Source organism: Dipodomys ordii, unplaced genomic scaffold, assembly GCF_000151885.1.
Source record: "Dipodomys ordii isolate 6190 unplaced genomic scaffold, Dord_2.0 Scaffold50, whole genome shotgun sequence".
Taxonomy (NCBI): Eukaryota; Metazoa; Chordata; class Mammalia; order Rodentia; family Heteromyidae; genus Dipodomys; species Dipodomys ordii.
The window spans coordinates 6081538-6104434 of NW_012267266.1; the positions used below are offsets into that span (position 1 = coordinate 6081538).

General features: G+C 37.0%; 1 protein-coding gene across 2 annotated transcripts in view; it reads left to right on the forward strand.

Annotated features, from left to right (window-relative positions):
* Epb41l4a (erythrocyte membrane protein band 4.1 like 4A) overlaps positions 1-22897 on the forward strand; it is a 227802-nt gene that overhangs the window by 98148 nt on the left and 106757 nt on the right. For both annotated transcript variants that reach the window (XM_013020442.1, XM_013020443.1), the window contains exons 3-4: positions 10253-10304; positions 18454-18532. In XM_013020442.1, the coding sequence (XP_012875896.1) occupies positions 10253-10304; positions 18454-18532 (131 nt within the window). The remainder of the gene's footprint in view (positions 1-10252; positions 10305-18453; positions 18533-22897) is intronic.

A 22897-nucleotide genomic window follows, 5' to 3' on the forward strand; every position in this document is an offset into this window, starting at 1 on the left:
ACTTCTGTTATTAGATTTATCAGCATAGGGGCTTTGTAATGCTCTGGCAATACGTTAGTGCTGCCCAGATTCTCTGAACATTCTTTTTTTCACTATGTTAATGGTAAGCCATGTACTGTCAAGTACTTATGTACAAATGTAAGGAAATGATTCAGTGGAACGTAAGTGTGGAGCCAAACAGGTGACTGAGAGCAATATCTTTGCTTTCTGATGTTTAACACACTCAAAAGTATTTAAAGTATTATGACCTAACTACCTTGAAATTGTGTGTATATAAATAAATTTTGTGTTTAGATTGCTTGCGTTTCATCCCCAAGATTTCTGAGTATGTAAGCATCCCACCCTTTTACCCCCAGATTTTTTTTTCTTTTATAAGCACTGGGAATTGAACTCAGGGCCTTGTGTTTGCTAAGCACATGCTCTACCACTTGAGCCACATGTCTAGCCCATCTAGCTGTCTCTAACTAGCTAGCTATTTTCCAGATAGGGATTTGTGTTTTTTGACTGGGGATAGTCTTGGACTGAGATACTCCTAATTACAGCTCTGCATAGATTGGAACTGGCATGTTTGTTTCTTGATACAGGGTCTCATTAACTTTGCCAGGTTGACCATTATCTCCTACCTACACTTCCATGTAGCTGGGATTATAGGTGTGAACCACTGCACCTCTTACGTATTTGGAGTAAAGGGCTGTTCAGTCTATATAAAAGTAGATTTAACACCTGTAGAAAACTAAAGCTAGATTCTTATATATCATCCTGTATCAGAATCAACTCCAAATGGATCAAAGACCTTAGAGTCAAAGCAGGCACCCTGAAAACATTACAGGACAGAATAAGAGAAACCCTAGGTCTCATTGGTACAGGCTGAAATTTTCTTAATAGAGACCCAGAAACAACAAATCAAAGAAAGGTTGGACAAATGGAATTGCATGAAGCTGTAGAGCTTCTGCATGACAAAGGATATAGCTAGCAAGATCAATAGAAAGCCCACGTACTGGGAGAAGATATTTACTAGCCATACAACAGACACGGGTCTCATATCTAAAATATACCTGGAACTCAAAAAATTAAATCCCCCAAGAACAAATCCTTAAAGAAACAACTGCCCAATAAATAAGTGGGCTAAAGACTTAAAGAGAAACTTCTCTGAAGAGGAAATAAGAATGGTCAATAGACACAGGAGGAAATGTTCAACCTCTCTAGCCATAAAAGAAATGCAAATCAAAACAACATTGAGATACCACCTCACCCCAGTTAGAATGGCCATAATCAAGAAATCTAATAAGAACAGATGCTGGAGGGGATGTGGCCAAAACGGAACCCTACTGCATTGTTGGTGGGAGTGTAAACTTGTTCAAACACTTTGGAAAGTAGTATGGAGGTTCCTCCAAAGACTCCACATAGAACTCCCCTATGACCCAGCAATCCCACTTTTGGGCATTTACCCAAATGATCACAAACAAGACCATACTAAAGCTACCAGCACAACTATGTTTATTGCAGCATTATTTGCCACAGCTAAGATATGGGACCAACCCAGATGCCCCTCAGTAGATGATGGATCAAGAAAATGTGACACACACACACACACACACACACACACACACACACGAATGCTATGCCTCCATCAGAAAGAATGACATCACCCCATTTGTTAGGAAATAGAAAGACTTGGAGAAAATTATATTAAGTGAAATAAGCCAGGCCCAAAGAAACATAGGTCCCATGGTTTCCCTTATTTGCAATAACTATTATATGTCTAGGACAAGCAGAAAAGGTCAGATAAGATGATGTTAAGTGAAATGAGCCCCAAGATAGGGACACAAATGTTTTTTTCTTTCTTGCTATTGTTTCTAACGTATTTATAAGGTACCATGTGATTTTTTTTTTGTTGCTTTGTATGTCCCTCCCCCATGGTATAACCGCTGTTTTCACTGTATTTGATGGTGGTATAATTTGGGGAGGGGAAGGGAAAAAACAAAATGTCTAAATAGGGATACAGATTGACCCATTGCAACAATGAGATGTACAAGACACTATGTCAAAAAACAAACTTTACAATTTAGGCCCGGTGGGGAGGTAAGAGGGTGGAGGGTTGGAGGGGTGAGAAGGTGTAGTTGAGGAGGTGGGAGGGACGGGATGGTAGGGGAAAAACAAAGAGGAGGCAACAATGCTGGATAAGAAATATACTCATTACCTTGTTCAAGTAACTAACCCCTCTATACAGTATTTTCACATTAAAAAAACTTATTTAAAAAATAGAAAATTTCAAATTAAAAAATAGATTTAAGAGGAATGAAAGTCTTATAGAGATTTCTTTTAAAGTATATAAGATGGGCAGATATGAGAGTCAAAGGCCTTTTTATTTTGGGGAAAATAACATCACACGTTCAGCCAGGAGTGATTTCGTAGGAACAGAAACTTTGATAATACAGTCCGAAAATTATTGTACCTTGTTCCTGAATAGAGAGGGCAGGATGTAGCACAGATACATGCTGGTAGAGGGGACTAGGCTTGGGCATATTCTCTTCTGATTGCTTCCCTTGTCGCAGTGAGATAATGAAGATCTTGAGCTGAGAGTGAGAAAGGAAGAGATGTTGAAGGTTTAAGGATGAAAGAATCAAAGAACTTTGGCTAGTGAGAGAATACAATGGAGAAGTGTTCTGGGTGATACCAAGAATTTAAAGTGAGCTATCAACTGTTCTACTTGAAATATGAAATGTCCCCTGCAAAGGCCACTGTGTTGAATGAAGTAAGTGAAGATGCTTACTTCATCAATGGATTAATTGGTGAATTAATAAGAAAGTTGGCCTGGGGCTGGGAAGGTGGCTCAGTGGTAGAGCGCTTGCCTTGCATGCCTGAGGCCCTGGGTTCGATGCCTCAGCACCACATAAGCAGAAAAAAAAAAGCCGGAAGTGGCACTGTGGCTCAAGTGGTAGAGTGCTAGCCTTGAGCTGAAGAGCTGAGGGACAGCGCCCAGGCCCAGAGTTCAGGCCCCAGGACCGGACCCCCAAAAAAAAGAAAACAAAAAAAAAAGAAAGTTGATCTGGTTGGAGGAAGTGGGCCATTGATATTATGCCTTTGAAGGCTCTATTCTATCTCCCTCCTAGCTGTATCAAGTCATAAGGTAAGCAGCATACCCACTTACTGTCATGTGGAACCAGTGTTGGCATGAACTAAATTCTCTGAAATCTTGAGCCAAAATAAACCTTTCTCTTAAGTTAATCTTCTCAGGTGATTTCTCAGAGTGAGGAAAAACTAACACAATTCGTGCCTTGAGGTATGTGCCTGTATGGGAAGGAGGGAAGTTATGGTTAGATCTGCGTATTCCTCCCCCTTCTGGACATTATGGAGGGAAGGAAGTATAGGAAAACTGAGGATGATTGAAATTAAAGAACTGTAATGGGTCATGGTTGTAGTGAGAGCACAGATTGAGGGGAACCATTGGAAGAGACAATAAAAAGGTAGTAGGCGGTCCTCAGCCTTGGGGGGGGGGAAGCTAGTAGGGTCACCAAATTAGGTATCTTCACAGAGTCAGAGTGAATTGGCATGAATTAGGGAAAGAGGAATTGATAGTTGAGAGACATAATCTTAAAATTAATTATACATTTCTATTCAAACAAATTCTAGAAGTAAGATAGAAGAAATTCAGTTCCTTGGATCTGCTGTTGTATACTTCTGAGCAAGTTGTTTAATTATTTAACATTTGTTTCTTCATTTTACATCATAATTGTGATAGTTCCTATATCATAGATTAAGAGAACTCAATGAAGGAGTAATGGTAAAGTGTCTATCCAGTATTGCCTGGCATATGGTGAGACTTTAATATCTATTGCCACTGTTGTTGATTCCCTTAACCCCTAAGGTAGTCCTAGGGTCCATGGGTGAAAGAGTTATAGAGACCAGTAATACTCCACAGGGAACCAAAGATCTAACAGTGGGTCACGGGAAACTACTTATGCTGAAAAATGACTTCCACCTGTAATCCTCCCTCTATCAGTGTAGATTGCTTGAGTGATAGGCCTTTGTTTATTGTCACTATACATAGAGATAGCTTAGTTTGTTGTTGTTGTTGTTTTCCCTCCACTGTAGATTGCTTGAGTGATAGGCCTTTGTTTATTGTCACTATACATAGAAATAGCTTAGTTTGTTGTTGTTGTTGTTTTGTCCTTGGGGGCTTGAACTCTGGGCCTGGGTGCTGTCCCAGCGCTCTTCAGCTCAAGGCAAGCACTCTACTGCTTGAGCCATAGCGCCACTTCCGGTTTTCTAGTGGTTTATTGGAGATGAGTCTCATGGACTTTCCTGCCCCAGCTGGCTTTGAAACACAATCCTCAGATCTCAGCCTCCAGAGTTGCTAGGAGTACAGGTGTGAGCCACCGGCACCTGGCTGAGATAGCTTATTTTTTAAATGGTGTTTCATATCAGATTCTGAAACTTCAGTTATTCATATCAAGGAACAAATTATAGCAAGGCTTTTTAATGTTGCTTAGAGAGGCTGAGATCTGTCACCAAAGCCAACAGGAAAAGCATAAATAGCTATCACCACAGTCTGGGACTTCTTGGACCACATGTGTGAATTATGTTGAGTCCTAAAACTCCCCAAGAATGAGATCTTTGTAGTTCCTGATAACCCTTACAGATAGCTTTCTATTCTCTCTATCAAGAGATTGTCTGGGTATATTGTGTTCTTTTGAGACTTTTTTTCAGTGTACACAGAACATTATTACACATAAATGTAGCATTCTTCAATTATTGAAAGGAGAATTTTACACCTAGTATAATAAGATGCACAAAGCTTCTTTAGATTTCTGTTTTTCTTTCATGTGAAACTAAAACATTTTATTTTTAAGTTTGTGCATTTACAGAAGTCTGTGCAGAAATGTCGAGGCAGAAGTTCTATGGGTCCCTGGTATAAGAGCTATTTTCTAAGCTTCTCCACTATGAGAAACTTAAAGTGAAAAACGTATCATCACAAGACATTTCCTATTTACTGAATAAGAAATCCTGGCAAGTTCATGAAATCAAGGTTTATCTCTTCCTGATCTACAATGATAGCCACACCATTTTCAAGGTGCTGAGCTGAACTCCTCAAGAACAGTTAATAAATGACCTTGAATTTAATATGTACTTTTGGAGGTTAGGCTATTGATTTACAGAATAGTATTAGAGTTTAAAAAACTAATTCTGTAACTGTTACCTAAGAAATTGATGAAATTGAGACATTATCAGCCAAGCTGGACAAAGGAAGTCCAGGGTGCTTAGCCAAGATTGTCAGAGAAGGAAGCATCTTCCATTTCTCCAGGTTGCATCAATTATTAAAATTTACAAGACTGAAATGGAAGGGATATCTAACTACTTACCTCTTATACCTAGGCAAAGGGTCAGAAAGAGAGAATTGTGATCATGACTCCTTAGTGATTGAGTATTTGAGATACAGTGTTTTAACCCTCCTGTGTTAGGTAGAATGTTAGGAAGCACAATGAGAAAACAGTGTGTTTCCATTTGTTATTTTCCTACAGAATAGGATCTAATCCAGCTTGTGAATATATATATATATATGTGTGTGTGTGTGTATATATATATATATATATATATATATATAAACTATAGCATGTACGTTTACAAGAAAGAAAAAAAGATGAGGGAAAAAATTGTTGAATGATTTTCTTAGAAAATGGATAGCTTGAATGTTCAGAGAACATGCTATTTCTCCTTATAATCATCTGGGTTGGCAAGATGGTTGCACATCAAGTGTAATCCAAAAATGCCATTCTCTGATGACCAGCAACACCTGTTATAGTATTGGGATTTTTGTTGATTTCTTTCCCTATACCCTGGACAGATGACAAGGCTAGATAGCTTTTTTCTCTAATTTGCTCAGTGTTGTTTATTATGATAGAATATCTGAGACTGAATAAGTTAAAAAGAATAGAGATACATTTTGGCTCCTAGTTCTAGAAGCTGAAGTCTGAGGTCAGGAAAGTGCACCTGGCAGGGACCTTGTATCAGATAACAAAAGTGGTCAAATGGGAGTTAGAGTGGTGGTTTTGTTTCACAATAACCTGCGGTTATAAATAAGAGCAGTGTGAATTCATTCATAAGCACGTCTATCACCTCTTAATGGTCATACTTTTTCTCAGTGTTATTATGTTGGGGACCACTTTTTATGTATATTTATATATATTATATTTATATAGTCTACTTTTTCTCAGTGTTGCTATATTGGAGTCCTACTTTTTCTCAGTGTTGTTATATTGGGGACCACTTCAACAGGAGTTCAGGAGGGAACAAACCATGCCCAAACTATAGCATCCTTTGTGAATATTGATTTCTTAGCTGAGTATTGTTAACAATTTCAGTGTAGTGCTCACTTATAAAGAAGTTGGGATATTAAATTCTATATTGAAACTTAAAAATAGGCTAATTTACTTTCAGAGCAGTTTTGGTGATAAGCATGTGCTTTGATTCTCATATCTCATCCTCCTGCTAGGATTATAAACGCAAGCCACTGGCACCTGCCTCTGTTTATTTAATTTGAGGATTTTTTTTCATAAATACATTGATCAATGGTTTTCTCTTCTGTGAAGTCTTCTTACACTCACTCTGCAGACTTGATTTTCTTTGTTATAATTTTATAATCCTTTATGTATTCATGGTATATACATTATTGTTTAGCTTACCACATGGTATCATATGTATATGTTTGTGTGTCTCCTACTGGACTGTAAATATTTCAAAAGATCCCCAGGATGGTGCCTGAAAAGATATATAAATACTATATATATAAGGAGTTTTTGAGGCATGTTAAAGTGAACAAATGAATATCATATTAAATGAATGAATGAATGAATGATATCTTAGTTTTGGAGCCTACCTCTTGAGGATTGTTGCCCCCATGACTAGTAATCTGAATGTTGTCCTTAAAGCTGGGATATTGTATTCATAGTTGAATTCTTCTCTTTTTCCTTTTAGGTTATAAAGCATCAGCATGATGTGTTTCACTAAGATCAGACATGTGTTATATTTGATTGCTTGTTGATAATGAGTGATGACGAGAGCTGTCATTGTATGGCTACTTTGGTTCCAAGGTCATATCTTTTCCTTGGTTGAACATAAGTGGATTTTGCATTTCAAGATCTTGGTTTACTAAGCCTGATAGCTTGTGTTTATTATTTGTGTTCTGGAGCATTTATCATTGTCTGACCTCTGTAACCCTGGTTTCCATGTTGATCAAATGAGATTTGTGTGTGGCAAGCTCCAGATTGATGTTTAGCATATCTGATGTGCAGTGAATTGATTGAATGGCCTTTGAATCTTGCCTCTTTTACTTGTTGCAAAATTGTAATTTCTAATTCATCTCAGAAACTTCATTACATTTTCTAACCTCACAGACTTAATTACTCATGAAAGGAAATTTATGTTAAAATTGTGTTATTATGTTATTAATGTGTTTTTTTCTGATAGGCTAAACCAATTTTTCCTATTCCTCTGAGCCTCATGCTTCCTTCTTATTATCCTGGCTTTTTCAATGTTTGAAAAAAAATTCTGGAGACAGAAAAAGAAAAGTGACCTAGTATGTGCACATATTTGTATATCATATTATGACATTAATATAGACTAGGTAGCCTTTTAAAGTCCTTTTATTTGTTCCTTTCTAGTTGCAAGACAAGATTAGACAGCTTATTATGACCAGAGGCCTCTACCCTTTCTTCTTTTCTTGCTAAAGTACTTTTTGAGTTGAGTTCAGTGTGTAAATGTGGTATAAGGCCTAAAACTAAGTCCCAGTATTGTGATAGCTTTGACATCTGGGGAAAAGCTGGAGAAGCTTTAATATCCCATTTTTAAGTCCCCTACATATTTGCTGAACAGCCTTTCAAGTCGCTTGATCAAGAAGAAAGGAAACCAGCTGACCTATGTGTCTGCTGAACTCTGAGATCATAAATGGGGGTTGTGACAATTATGCAGTAATAGAAATCTAATGCAAGTGTTAATTGGTATTTATGTTTGTTCCCTTTGGTATTTTTCATCTTTGAAGAAATATGAGTATAGCTAAACTTTTTTTTTTTTTTTGGCTGGTCGTGGGGCCTGAACTCTGAGTCTGGGCACTGAACCTCAGCTCTTCAGCTCATGGCTAGTGCTCTACCACTTGAGCCACAGTACCACTTCTGGCTTTTTCTGCTTATGTGGTGCTGAGGAATCGAATGCAGGGCCTCATGCATGCAAAGCAAGCACTCTACCACTGAGCCACCTTCCCAGTCCCTAGCTAAACCTTTTTATTTAACATAAATGACAAGAAATAGTCCATCTACCTAATGTTTCTTTTTTCTTTTTTTTGTTGGCTATGGGGCTTGACCACAGGGCCTAGGTGCTGTCCTGAGCTTTTTTGCTCAAGGCTAGTGCTCTACCAGTTTGAGCCACAGTGACACTTCCAGTTTTCTGGTGGTTAATTGGAGATAAGAGTCTCTCATTACCTGATTCATGTAACTATAGCCTTTTTGTATATCAACTTTACAATAGCAATTAAAAATAAATAAAATAAAGCCCCCCCCATAAAAAGAGACTCACAGACTTTCTTGCCCAAGCAGGCTTTGAACCATGATCCTTAGATGTCAGCCTCTTGAGTGGCTAGAAATACATGTGTGAGCCGGGCACCAGTGGTCACGCCTATAATCCTGTCTACTCAGGAGGCTGAGATCTGAGGATCTCGGTTCAAAACCAGAAGGGACAGGAAAGTCCATGAGACTCTTATCTCCAACAAACCACTAGAAAACTGGAAGTGGTGTTGTGGCTCAAGTGGTAGAGCACTTGCCTTGAGCTGAAGAGCTCAGGGACAGTGCCCAAGCCCACAGTTCAAGCCCCGTGACTGACCAAAAAAGAAAGAAAAGAAGGAAGGAAGGAAGGAAGGAAAGAAAGACAGGCAGACATGCGTTGAGGCACCACTGTCTGGCTCTAATGTTTTTATTTCGTGGGAAGAACCCTTACTTGTATGTACGCTGAGAAATTAGTCTTCTCTGTGTCATACAACTTAATATTTAGGTTGATTTAGCTCTGTGTGAGTAAGCCAGTTTTCCTATGAAGCTCTATTTTAACATTAAAACCATATCTTTTAGTCATTGTGGAATACATAAGCACTTCCCTGACTACAGACCATGCTTCAGATACCTTTGCTGTTGCAGAAGTTAGTGCATCATCACAAGAAAGGTTGAATACCAGCACAGTGAACATTGTGTTCAAGTGGATACATTTGTATAGAATGTTTACTTCAATTTGTCAGCATTGGAAGATTGCAATAGCCATTTGAGTGATAGATAGTTACAGTTACATATACAAAGAGAGTGTAGGGCTGTAGTTAAAATGAGTTAGGATGTACACTTAGTATGAATTTTTGTTTTGTGTTATTAGGAATAAAAGGTGAAGGGATTGAATAAAGTATTAGAACTATTTATAAGTAGTGCTGCTTTGACCTGACAGAACAATAATATCTGCCCTTAATTCAGAAGAAAGGAAGGGAGAACCAGGAAGGCAAGTTCTCTAGGACTTCTTTTCCAGTCCTTATTCCTGACTAGGACTGTCAGACTGTGTGAGAATGATTTCAATGGGCTAATGTGAGAATTGTGGGATTGAGGTGGCTTGGGGGAAGCCACTCCTCTGTTTTCCCTGCTGTGAGAATCATTCTTTACACAGGAATATGAGAACGTGGAAACTGGGTAGCTTGTTTCTTGGGGTTTCCCATATTTATTTAGGAAAGCAGCGAAGAGGATTTTTGTCTCTGGACACCTCAGGTCCTCTAGAGCACCCCCTCAGTGCCTTTCACCGTGTACTTTCACTCTTGGTACTTTCTCTGTGCTTCTGTGGCTTCTTCCTGTTTCTCTTACAGTGGAAGAGATGAGTCTGGAGACTTGTATCTTCTCTTTCTTTTAGTGATTTTTATGTCACAAAAGTGACACAAAAGAAAATTTCTCCCCAGAGTCTAGAATTCTCTCATTCATACTTGAAATTATATTCACTGAAGATCAGTTTGAATTAATAAACCAATATCTTAGACTAGCTAAGGGCAATGATCAAGAATGACCTTCATACTTCAATAATAATCATCTGTATGTTATTGTAAATACATATGGTAAATAAAGGCTTTTACTTAGTAAGTACCTAAATGTCACTTAAATATTATTTTGCAAATATTCTTTTGGTAAGGGTCAATGACAAGCAACTAGTTTGTATAATTACCTCTTTTCCCCCCCTCATTTAGTATTGGCTGGATCCTGCAAAAACGCTTGCTGAACACAAGGAACTGATCAACAGTAGGTATTTAATTTTAATTTTGTTAAAGTGTGGCTTGAAAGTGATAAAATACCCATGTGTAGTTGGGTGCAGAAACAAACTTTCATATTAGAGAGGGAGAACCAGTACTTCAGTGCTAACACATGAGAATGGGTGTTGTATGCATTGCCAGCCTGCTCCAAATTCCGAGTCAGTTTTACTTTAATCACACGCTCAGTAGATTTATTAAATGTTTCTTTATCTACTGGGTATAGAACTAAGGACTTCTCAGGACTTTGCATATGCTAGGCCCTGAACTATGCCTCAGCCTTTTGTTTTTATTTGTCTTTGAGAGAAAGTCTCACTAACTTTGCCTGGGCTCACCTTGACCTCATGATCCTCTGATTTCCACCTTCCAAGAAGGTAGGCTTATAGGCATAGGCCGCCATGTCCAGCTTTGAGCAGATCTTAATATTATATCCAACTTATTTAGTGATTACATCTTCCCTTGACTTTTCTCTACTCATGTCTTTAACATTTAGCCTTCAAACAGAAAAAGCAGAGAAGCATAGATTTTTAAATAAAGAAGATGACTTCTCAGCTTTGAAAAAAATTTCTGGGGTTATAGAGTGGTTTTGTTATTCATGCCACTCAGTTTCAGTTTGTGAAGTTATTAAGGGGTGCCCTTGTAATTTAAAAAATTACTATTATGGGAGGAGTGGGGAGGGGAAGAGAGAATGCAAGAGTGCACAAGCATCCATTGTCAGGCTTTAGCTAGTGCTTATCAGTATGAATTTACTCAATATAATTAATTATGTATTCCTTAAATCTTAATTTTAGAGTTTTTAAATTTATGATATGCACATATACATACAACCATATAAACACATTTCTTAAGTATTTAAAAGAATAGTACTTTAAAAGTAGTTTCTTTTAATTATGATAAAATATACATCATATAAAACTGACCATTTTAACCATCCTTGTGTAAATTGACATTCACGTTTTTGTGCAACCATCACCCCATCCATATACTAAGTTTTTCGTTGTCCCAAACTGAAACTCTGTTTCACGAAGCCATTGTGTTTAGATTAATGTTAATCAGAGCCCAGAGGCCCTGAGTGGAGTCAGCATTTTTGAGTGCCTGAGTTGGTAACACTGGTTGTGTGAAGCTTAGCACTGCAGCCATGCTTCAGAAGGGAATGGGAAGCCAGGACTTGGAAACCCATCAGAAACAAGCTGTGCTTCTCAAACATCACCATCCCATTCGTCTTTCATTTCTTCCACCTCTGTGGTATAAACCACTGGAGTTTACAAATTATAGTTACAACCCCTTTAAACCAGTTTAAAAAATACCAGATGGAAAGTTAAAAAAATCTCAGGAATGCTTATTTTAAATTATACTTAGGTTTCTCCTATAAGAAAAAAGTAGAACTTTCTATTAAAGTAATAAAGTAAATTATTTTAAGATGTATTATTAAAAACCTACCTGCACACACTTAAAGTCTACCTACTGTAAAATATTCAAATCGTATGTTCCCCCCCGAAAATATGATATTGTTAAATATTTGATGTATAATAGGAATAAAACACTATCACAATTGGCTGGGCACTGGTGGTCCACATTGCTATAATTCTAGTTATTCAGGGGATTTAAATCTGAGGATCATGGTTCAAAGCCAGCACAGGCAGGAAAGTTCATGAGAATTACTCAGCAAGAAGTTAGAAGTGCAAATGTTGCTCAAGTGAGAGTACCAGGTATGAACAAAAAAGCAAACAAGAGCTTTGGAGTCTGAGTTCAAGCCTTAGTACCAGAACACAAACAACACTATCACAATTAAAGAAACAGAATCATGCAAGAATGTGTGTATTCCATCTCTTAAAAGTCTGAACCCCTCTGTACATCACTTTGACAATAAAAATAATCTGATGAATAGTGAAGGAACATGGATCTACAGTAGAGTTGGCAGGAGCAATATCTGTAAGAACAAAAGAACATTGCTGTAGCCAAGTCTTGATGTATTTATCCTTAAATGAAATAGAAGTTCATTATTATCATTTAAAGACTGGAAATTAATCTTCATAAAAGTCAGATATAGGCAACTCCCAGTTTCTGACTTTTTGTTAAGGTAAACAATATTAGCTTTATTTTATGGATTTTTTTCTTTAATGTTGATTCTGTAGAAAGACATTGACTTAATAATAATTTAACAATTTGCTTAATCAGCAACTGGTTTTTATAGTCTTAAATTAGGAAGCCAAAAGTATCTGGCCAGATATATTCTTGCCCCTAATCATTTTCCTAGGCTCTGATTGCTCTAGCAGAATGGCACAGATGATGTGTTTGCTCACTCTGTACTTTCTCTTGTTTTCCTTAAGGGGCCCAATAGACTAGGACGGAAATGTCTAGCTTCTTTTTTTTGTTAATTTATAGTTTGTTTGTTTGTTTTTGTTGGTCCTGGGGCTTGAACTCTGGGCCTCCATGCGGTCCCTGACCTCCTTTTGCTCAAGGCTAGAACTTTACCACTTGAACCATATCTCTACTTCTGCCCTTTTGGTGGTTCTTCGAGATAAGAGCCTCACAGACTTTTCTGTCTGGGCTGGCTTTGAATTTCAGTCCTCAGATCCCAGTAACATGAACCATTGGCACTCCGCTTATTATTTTTTTTAGTATTATTACCTTTAAGTAGTTGTACAAAGGAGTTGACATTTAACAAAGCAGTTTATAAATACAATATATCTTTTTTAAAAATATGTTTTTATTGTAAAAAATAGTGTATAGAGGGGTTACAGTTACATGAGTAAGATAATGAGTACATTTCCTATCAAGCATTGTTACCTCCTCTGTTTATCCCCAACCATCCTTTCCCTCCCCAACTCCTCAACTCCTCCTTCCCTCCCTCCCCCACAAGTTGTAAAGTTTGTGTCAACACAGTGTCTTATTGTTACAATGGGTCAACCTGTATCCCTATTTGAGCATTTTTTTTCCCTTCCCCTCCTCAAATTAGAGAAGTGTATATACAAGATGCAGGGCACCCGAATTAAATACAGTGAAAACAGGAGTTATATGGTGGGGGAGGAACATACCAAAGAAACAAAAAAAAAATCACATAGTACATTATAAGTATATTAAAAACAATAGCAAGAAAGAAAAAAACCACTTGTGTCTCTGTCTTGGGGTTCATTTCACTTAGCATCATCTTATATGGTCATATGTACATAGCTTTTGACCTTTTCTGCTTGTCCTAGACACATATTAGTTAATACAAATACAATGTATCTTGATCAATGTCTTTCAACATTCTCAACCATCCCTCCCCTTTCTACTCCTTTCCTCGTTCTTCTTAATTTTATGAGATATACATTGTTTTCTTGATTGCATTCTCCTGCTCTTCTCCTCTTCATTCATCAACCTCTTTCCTCTTGACCCCACACCAACTCCTTTGAGTTCCTACTTCCTGCGTTTTATTTTGCTGAACTTTGATTTTGGCTTTCTAAGGTATTACACTATTCGAGATCTCCTTTGAATCAGTTAAACCATTTATATATATTTACATACCACCCAGCATATTTACTTATGAGTTTGTAAGCTAAATCTAGTTCCACATATAAGAGAAAACATGGTCCTTTGTCTCTTTGGGCCTAACTTCACTTCTGAAATTTTAAACAAGTTGCTTAATTTCTTGGAGCTTCGCTGTTAACCAGGTTGTCTTTCAAAATCAAATGTTTATGAAACACTTTCACTCATTATTGAATGCTATCAGATGACAACAATATTTTTCATTTTGTATTTTTTTCAAACTTCTGCTTAACTGTTCATCACTGAGCCCATTTGAAATGGTGTTTGGTGAATAGGCTGTAATCTGCTATGTTGCAGAGAATAAAAGCAGCTCTGGAGGCTAGGAGACCTCTTGCCTTTCTGCAGTGTTTCTGCAGCATCTGTGCATGTCCCCGCCCCCTAAGTGCCAACCCCTGCTGCCTGCAGGCACAAGAGGCTCCATCTGCTCTGGATCACAGAGCTTGATTGACATGATGGGATCAGCCCAGCATGGACTTCCTGCATCTTCTAAATATTTAATAGTCTATCATCCTTGACATCTATGTTCTGGGATAGAGGTATATTTATCAGAAATATACACACAGTGGTAAAATAAATATAAAGATCAAACCAATGGCAGCAACTCCCAGGATAAAAAATTAGAGCAAGGTGCTTAATATTTTGTTTCAAATTGCACTTGCATAAGAAGTTCCTTACTCAAGAAGGCATCAATTAAGGAGAAGGGCTGGCACTCAATGTGTGCTGGGAACATGACTTGGGGAGATTGTCAACATAAGCATGTGTATGTAATAATAATAAATAAAATTAGTTTATTATAACTACATTACTTGTTCTAGTTTCTGTTCCTCTAAATTTGTGTCTTTTATTTCTTAGAAATAAGACTATATCAGAGATACTTTATGAGTTACCAAGCATAAGATACTTACCCTGAAATGCATTCTTTTTGTTTGTGTGCTAGTCCTGGTTCTGGGGCTTGAACTCAGGGTTTGGGCACTGTCCTTGAGCTTTTTTGCTCAAGGCTAGCATTCTACCAGTTGAGCCACAGCTATAATTCTGGCCTTTTGGTGGTTAATTGGAGGTAAGAGTCTCACAGACTTTCCTGCTTGGGCTATCTTTGAACCAAAATCCTCACATCTTAGCCTCCTGATTCGCTTGGATTATAGGTGTGAACCACTGGCGTCTGGCTGCATTCTTAACCTTATAAACATTATTAATAGGGAAAACTTTGGCCGAGAAATGAAAACCCTCAGAACTAAATTGTGACTGCCTATCGGTGTGTCAAGTTAAAAAAGCTCCCTTTCAAACAGATTATGTTAGATATAGTTATTGCTAACTTGAAAGTATAGTTCTAAAAATTGCACAGGTCACATTCATGTTCTCAGAAATAAAATGTTTTTAGTAAAAGTGTAAAGGAAATTAGTTGCCATAAAAGAACTGTTGTCCTGAACATTGTATTTAATACTTTATTTTATGTTTACCCACATATGTATAATTCCAGGCTTTGTTTACAAAGTTTTAATTTTGTTTTTGTTATTTATGAACTGAGTTCTTCTGTTTATGAAAGACTAATGAGATAAAAAAAATTGCTATTCTGAAGAATGGCCTATAGACACATGAAGAAATGCTCATTCATAAAAGAAATGCAAATCAAAACAACATTGAGATTCCACCTCAACCCAGTTAGAATGGCTAAAATAAGAACTCTAATAACAATAGATGCTGGAGGGGATGTGGCCAAAAGGGAACCCTACTGCATTGTTGATGGGAGTGTAAACTTGTTCAACCACTTTGGAAAGCAGTGTGGAGGTTCCCTATGATGCAGCAATCTCACTTTTGGGCATTTACCCAAATGATCACAAACAGGACCATACTAAAGCTACCAGCACAACTATGTTTATTGCAGCATTATTTACCATAGCTAAGATATGGAACCAACCCAGATGCCCCTCAATAGATGAAGGGATCAAGAAAATGTGGTCTATATACACAATGAAATTCTATGCCTCCAGCAGAAAGACTAACATCACCCCCATTTGTTAGAAAATGGAAAGACTTGAAGAAATTATATTAAGTGAAATTAGCCAGGCCCAAAGAAACATAGGTCCCATGGTTTCCCTTATTTGCAATAACTAGTATATGTCTGGGGCAAGCAGAAAAGGTCAGATTAGATGATGTTAAGCAAAATGAACCTCAAGATAAGGACACAAGTGGTTTTTTCTTTCTTGCTATTGTTTCTAACGTATTTATAATGTACCATGTGATTTTTTTTTTGTTGCTTTGTATGTCCCTCCCCCATGGTATAACCCCTGTTTTCACTGTATTTGATGGTGGTATAATTTGGGGAGGGGAAGGGAAAAAACAAAATGTTTAAATAGGGATACAGATTGACCCATTGCAACAATGAGATGTTAAGATACTATGTTGAAAAATGAACTTTACAATTGGGGGGGGGGAGGGTGGCAGGGGTTGGTGTAGTTGAGGAGGTGGGAGGGACGGGATGGTAGGGGAAAAACAAAGAGGAGGCAACAATGCTGGATAAGAAATGTACTCATTACCTTGTTCATGTAACTGTAACCCCTCTGTATAGTATTTTCACAATAAATACTTAATTAAAAATTTCCTATTGTTACAAGAATATATTTTTAATGAAGAAAAGTTCCAAAATGAAGGAATTATTGTTTAATCCTATCACATAGCTTCACTGATGATTTTTTTCTCTTAAAAAAGATATCTATGAACTTGGCACTGGTGCTCATGTCTGTAACCCTACTTATTTTGGGAGGCTGAGATCATAGATTGAGGTTTAAGGCTACTTACAGCCGAAAAGTCTAAGAGACTTCATCTCCAATTAACTAGGAAATGATTGACTTAGAGCATCAGCTGTGAGCAAGAAAGTCAAGCAACAGGTATATATATATATATATATATAAATTCTATGCCTCCATCAGAAAGAATGATATTGCCCCATTTGTTAGGAAATGGAAAGACTTAGAAAAAAATTATATTAAGTGAAGTAAGCCAGGCCCCAAGAAACATAGGTCCCATGGTTTCCCTTATTTGCAATAACTTGTATAAGTCTAGGACAAGCAGAAAAGGTCAAAAGCTATGTACATATGACCATATAAGATGATGTTAACTGAAATGAACCCCAAGACAGGGACATAAGTGTTTTTTTTCTTTCTTGCTATTGTTTTTAATGTACTTATAATGTACTATGTGATTTTTTTTTTGTTTCTTTGGTATGTTCTTCCCCCATGGTATAACCCCTGTTTTCACTGTGTTTGATTCTGGTGCCCTGCATCTTGTATATACACTTTTCTAATTTGGGGAGGGGAAGGGAAAAACAAAATGCTTAAATAGGGATACAGGTTGACCCATTGTAACCATGAGATATACGAGACACTATATTGAAAATGAACTTTACAGCTTGTGGGGGGGAGGAAGAGAAGTGTTGGGGAGGTGGGGAGAGAAGGGATGGTGGGGGAAAAACAAAGGAGGAGGTAACAATGCTTGATAGTAAATGTACTCATTATCTTACTCATGTAACTAACCCCTGTGTACACTAGTTTTATAATTAAAAAATATTAAAAAAGAAGAAAGTCAAGCAGCAATATGAGCAACTGAATTCAAGCCCTGGAACTTGTGCCCCTGTGTACACACACTCACCCACATACACACACACACACACACACACACACACACACACACACACACACACACACGGTATCCATTGTAAGTTCTAGCTAATCAGTTTTAAAAAAAGAAAGTTTATAATCACTGTGGTCAAAGTTAGCCCTTACTTATGATTGCTGTGTATTCCTTCAGGAAAAACAACATATATTAATATTATCCTTTTTCACAAAATAAATTCTGTTTCTGCACTTGAGAACATAGACCAAACAGCTGTCCCTCTGTGTGGTTAAATACTTTCATGTTATCATTCCTCGGGCCTATGATGTAGTTGACTTATCCACCATCAGGTTGATGATCCACTTGATGATGAATATTTGTTTCCAGAGTTTTACAAAGAAGTTTTTTAAGAATGAAAAAACTTTACATGTATAAAATATTACAATGACCCCCCCTTATACAACTATAAGATACTAATAAAATGTATTTTTAGAAAAATTTTCTTAGTTGAAATTGTAGGCAAAGGCTTTTAAAAAATAGTATACTTAGTTTGTCACTACTCTTCTTCATTATGGAAAAAAAACATCTCTCTCTAAATTGCAATTAGTGGGAAGTAAACAAAAAATTGTGTGGTCTCATCAATCAGATACAAGAGCCAGCATCATTCTGTCTTGTCCCTGTATTGTCTGTTCATAGATGCTGATTTTGTCACTATGTCTGCTTGTCTTTAGAAATTCTTAGTGCAGTTCTTTTTTCCCAACATTTAAATTTTTTTCTTTAGTTGTACAGAGGCATTACCATTCAACAAAGAAATTTATGAATATAATGTCTCTTGATCAGAGCTGCTTCTTTTAACATTCTCATCCACCCCTTTCCCCCCACTCTTTTCCCCCACTCTTTCCCCCACCCTTTCCATAGTGCAAATCTTAATAGTTACATAATGTTAAGACACTATTTTGACCATATTGTGAATTGTAATTAACTTCTATTTCTTATTTTAGCTGGGCCTCCATATACTTTGTATTTTGGTATCAAATTCTATGCTGATGATCCATGTAAACTGAAAGAAGAAATAACCAGGTATGGTAATAACTTTGTTTTGAACAAATACTTGAATGGTATATATAGAAGAACTTAGAACTTATTGTAAATGAATTAAAAACTGGAGTCAAAATTTGTTGTGCATTTACCTGTACTTTGCTATTGATCTCGTAGAGGATTAAAGGCAGCCTGTGGTAGTCTCTAGTCCCTCCTTTAATCTTTCAGACTTCCTTTTGTCTTCATTTTGGACTGCATGGGGAGGGGTGAATGATAGGTGGGCTCACTGGGCCTTTTCCAAATGCCATGTCTAAACCTCATTTTCCTGTGTGGATGTTCACTGCTACATTATTATTGAGCATCTGAGAAAGAGAGATTCCAGCTCAGACTTTCCTGGAGCACACCTCTCTGGGAGAAGATGTTTGGAGAGTCGTGATGTTTACAACTAGAGCCTCTTGGGAGGAAAAAGTGCAAATGGTGTAAAAATACTTTCTTAAGATTAAGGGATTGTAAAGGAATAACAGTTTACTAAAATGCAGCAAAATACCATCATGTTGAGGTTGTCAGTAATCTTTCTGTGATTCGTGTCTTGAAGTCTAAAATTGGAGATGTATCTGTCCCACAAGTCTTTTATAAGCCTTACATAGAATAATGTACTTGAAGTTTTTATAGCAGGGTTTGGTGCAAAGAAACTGCTTCATGAATATTAATATTTACTATTGCATCTCATCTTTGTCTTGACAGTACAATAGAATTACATTTTAAATGGGGTTAGATTAAAAAAATATTTGCATTAAAGTTAAGAAGGGAGGAAAGAGACTAATGGCTTATACTGTATGCTTTACCACTGTTCATAATGTATTTATGATGAATAGAAATTTCTCTTCAGAATCTCCTAATGGTTCTTCTGTACAATTCATTATTTTGAACATAATGTAAATCTCTACAATATGTTTAAGGTAGTCAGTTTTTCAAGTATTAGAACAGATAAGAACCAGGTGATATATTTGGCTTACAAATAGTGGCTATGACTTATAATTTATTCTGCTTTTGCCCTAAACATATAGTTGAACTTAAGTAAGTTAAATGTGCTTTTACCATCTAAATTATTTTTTTCCTTCTGCATGATGTTTCATGCCTTTTTTTTTTAACCATGCCTTTGTAGATGGCTCTCTGGATTGTTACCTTTTTTAAAAATATTAAAGCAGATTTTTGGTATCTGTGTATATATAGTTCCAAGGAGGGTACTCTTGAGGAAAAACTGTAAAGTGTCTGGATACACAGAATTCAGTATTTTAAAATCACTCAGTTTATCTTTACTAGGTTTGAACATTTATAACTTGAAACCACATGGGGTAGGCTACATTACTGCCACAAAAAAATACTCTAATACAGTTCACCAAAAGCTACCCTATTTCTTTTATTTGGTTGTGGGGCTTGAACTCTGGCGATATCCCTCAGCTCTTCAGCTCAAGGCGAGTGCGCTACCACTTGAGCCACACCACAACTTCCAAAGCTATCCTATTTCATGCTTTTTACTTTTTTTTTTTTTTTTTGCTGGTCCTGGGGCTTTAAACTCAGGGCCTGAGCACTGTTCCTGAGCATCTTTGTGCTCAAGTTCCTGAGCCTCTTTGTGCTCAAGGCTAGCGCTCTACCACTTGAGCCATGGTACCACTTCTTACTTTTTCTGAGTAGTTTATTGGAGATAAGAGTCTCATGGACTTTCTTGCCCTGGCTAGCTTTGAACTGTGATCCTCAGATCGCAGCCTTCTGAGTAGCTAGGATTACAGGCATGTGCCACTGGTGTCTCTTTACTTTGAATACTTACTACACATGTATGATTCCCATTGAACTCCTGCTAAAGACAGGCTGTCTTTCAACACATCTAAAAATCTTCATTTTTATCACTTCAGTTAAGCTAATTCATTTTTACCTTGCTTTCCCTTGCTTTGGAGGTACCATTTGTTTCTTGGGAAGCATTTATTCACAAATTTAAAGACAGGAAAATCCAGCAGATTACACAGTGATTGAAGTAGAGTTAATGGTAAAGTGGAATTTATAGAAAGCTTCTAGCTGTGTAATGTGTGTAGGAATTAAAAGTTTCTGTTTTTGAAATTTTTTGATTTTTAGTAATTGGGTTTTTTTTCCCCAACCATGCTTGGTTTAAACTCCATGCAACAAACCTGCAAGTCAGGTGGGATTCCTGTAACATAATGTTTCTGTGAATCTTCTTATGCGCATATAAGGTCCTATTTTTAATATCAGTATTTATTGTTATAATTAAGAAGTTGATGTTAGTGGAATGAACCCCAAGATAAGTATTCAAATTTTTTTCCTTTCATGCGATTGTTTCTATCATATTTATAAGATGATTTCTATGTTGCTTTGTATGTCCCTCCCCAACAGTATAACCCATACTTTCACTGTATTTGATGTTGGTATAAATTGTGGAGGGGAAGGGAAAAAAACAAATCGTTTAACTAGGGATACAGGTGGACCCATTGCAACAATGAGATGTACAAGTTATTATGTCGAAAAACGAACTTAACAACTTTGGTGGGGGGTGGGGAGAGGACTGGGTGGGGGGAGGGTAGGAGTATGGGAAGGGATGGGAAGGGGAAACAATGAGGAGGCTACAATGCTTGATAAGAAATGTACTCGTTTTCTTGCCCACGTACGGTATTCTCACAAAAAAAAAGTTGTACAAAGGGATTACAATTCCACAAGTTATATAATGAGTGCAATGTTTCTTAGACAGTGTCACCTTTTCCTTTGTTTTCCCCCATTTTGTCCCTTCTGTCCCTGCCCTCAAACTGCATAGTTCATTTTTAAATAGTGTATATTGTCTACAATCAGAGCATTAGCTCACTTTTCCCCTGCATTTCTATGTCCCCATTTTACCTCACCTCCCCCAAAAACCCTAAATCAACAAAATATATGTTTCCAGTTCCTAAAGTAAATAGCCCTTTAGATGTTCAGAGAAGTTACACCTTTGGGTTCCTCCCCTGAGTGTATACTCCTATAGTCAGTGTGTTTGTGTATAAATGCCTAGAGCCCCGTATAAGTTATCTTGTCCAGTTGTATTTTAGATCTAGCTTCCACATGTGTGAAAAGCATGGGCCATTTGTCTCTTTCTGAGCTTGGCTCACCTCACTTAGCCTAATTGGTTCTAGGTCCATTCATTTCACTGCAAATGACATATTATTCTTTCTAATGGATGAGTTAAATTCCATTGTGTACATATACCACATTTTCTTGATTTGATCCTAATTGTGTGTGTATGTGCGTGCACATGGCACGCACATGTGCACTGTTACTGGGACTTGAACTTGGGGACTCATATCCTGATTAGCTTTTTCAACAAGATTAGCACTCTACTACTTGAGCCATACCTCTACTTTCTACATGTTTTTATTATATGCCTATAATGTTTCCTTTTTAAAAAATTGTACATAAGTAAGAAACTATGTGTAAGTGAAATATACAGGTAAAGAAAACTTCACATTATGAAAAATATTTGCTAATTGAATCATTTCAACTCAGAATCCCTGCTGTTTGCTCTGAAATGTTTGCTGAAGGAAGCAGAGCTAGGGAACTATAAAGGTCATATATTTTAACCTCCACTCTCGTAGGACATTTCTGAGTGTAAACCAGCTCCTGCTTGCACATTGTTTGATTGGAAACCTTCCTACCTAGAATAGCAGTTAGATATTCAGAAGAGCTAGGGAAGGGGTGACATTGTTCACAAAGAAGTGTACTGTTTATCTGACTTATGTAACTGTAACCCCTCTATATGTCACCTTTATAATAACAATAAAAAGTATTAAGTTCATTTTTTTAAAGAAAAACAACAGAAATCCCTGTGATTCCTTTCATCCCTGCTAGGTTTTCTTGGATGCAGACTAAATCTCCTCTCACTTCGTTATATTAGTCCTTTAATTTGTGTCCTTGTGAAACCTGGCAAACTTATTTTCAGTTCTAATTCACTTGTTTTGGTACTGTTTTATTATTGTCTATTATTTATACCTCTTTATCCTCTGCATATTGGATATATGTAGCACATACATTGGTTAAGATGAAGGCTTTGGGGTCAGGCAGGTTGAGGTCACTCATTCTATCACTCACTAGTCATGTGATCCAGAGAAGATTATTTAATCCTTTAAAGTCTCACTTTTCTTATTTATGTAATGGAATTACAGTATTTTTCAGAAAGATGACTATAAGAATAGGTAAAATCATAAATGCCAAGTGCTTAGAATGAAGACAACACAAGTGTTCAATAAATTGGCAGAGGAATAAAAGAAATGCAAATCAAAACAACATTGAGATACCACCTCATTCCAGTTAGAATGGCTAAAATCAAGAACTCTAATAACAACAGATGCTGGAGGGAATGTGGACAGAAGG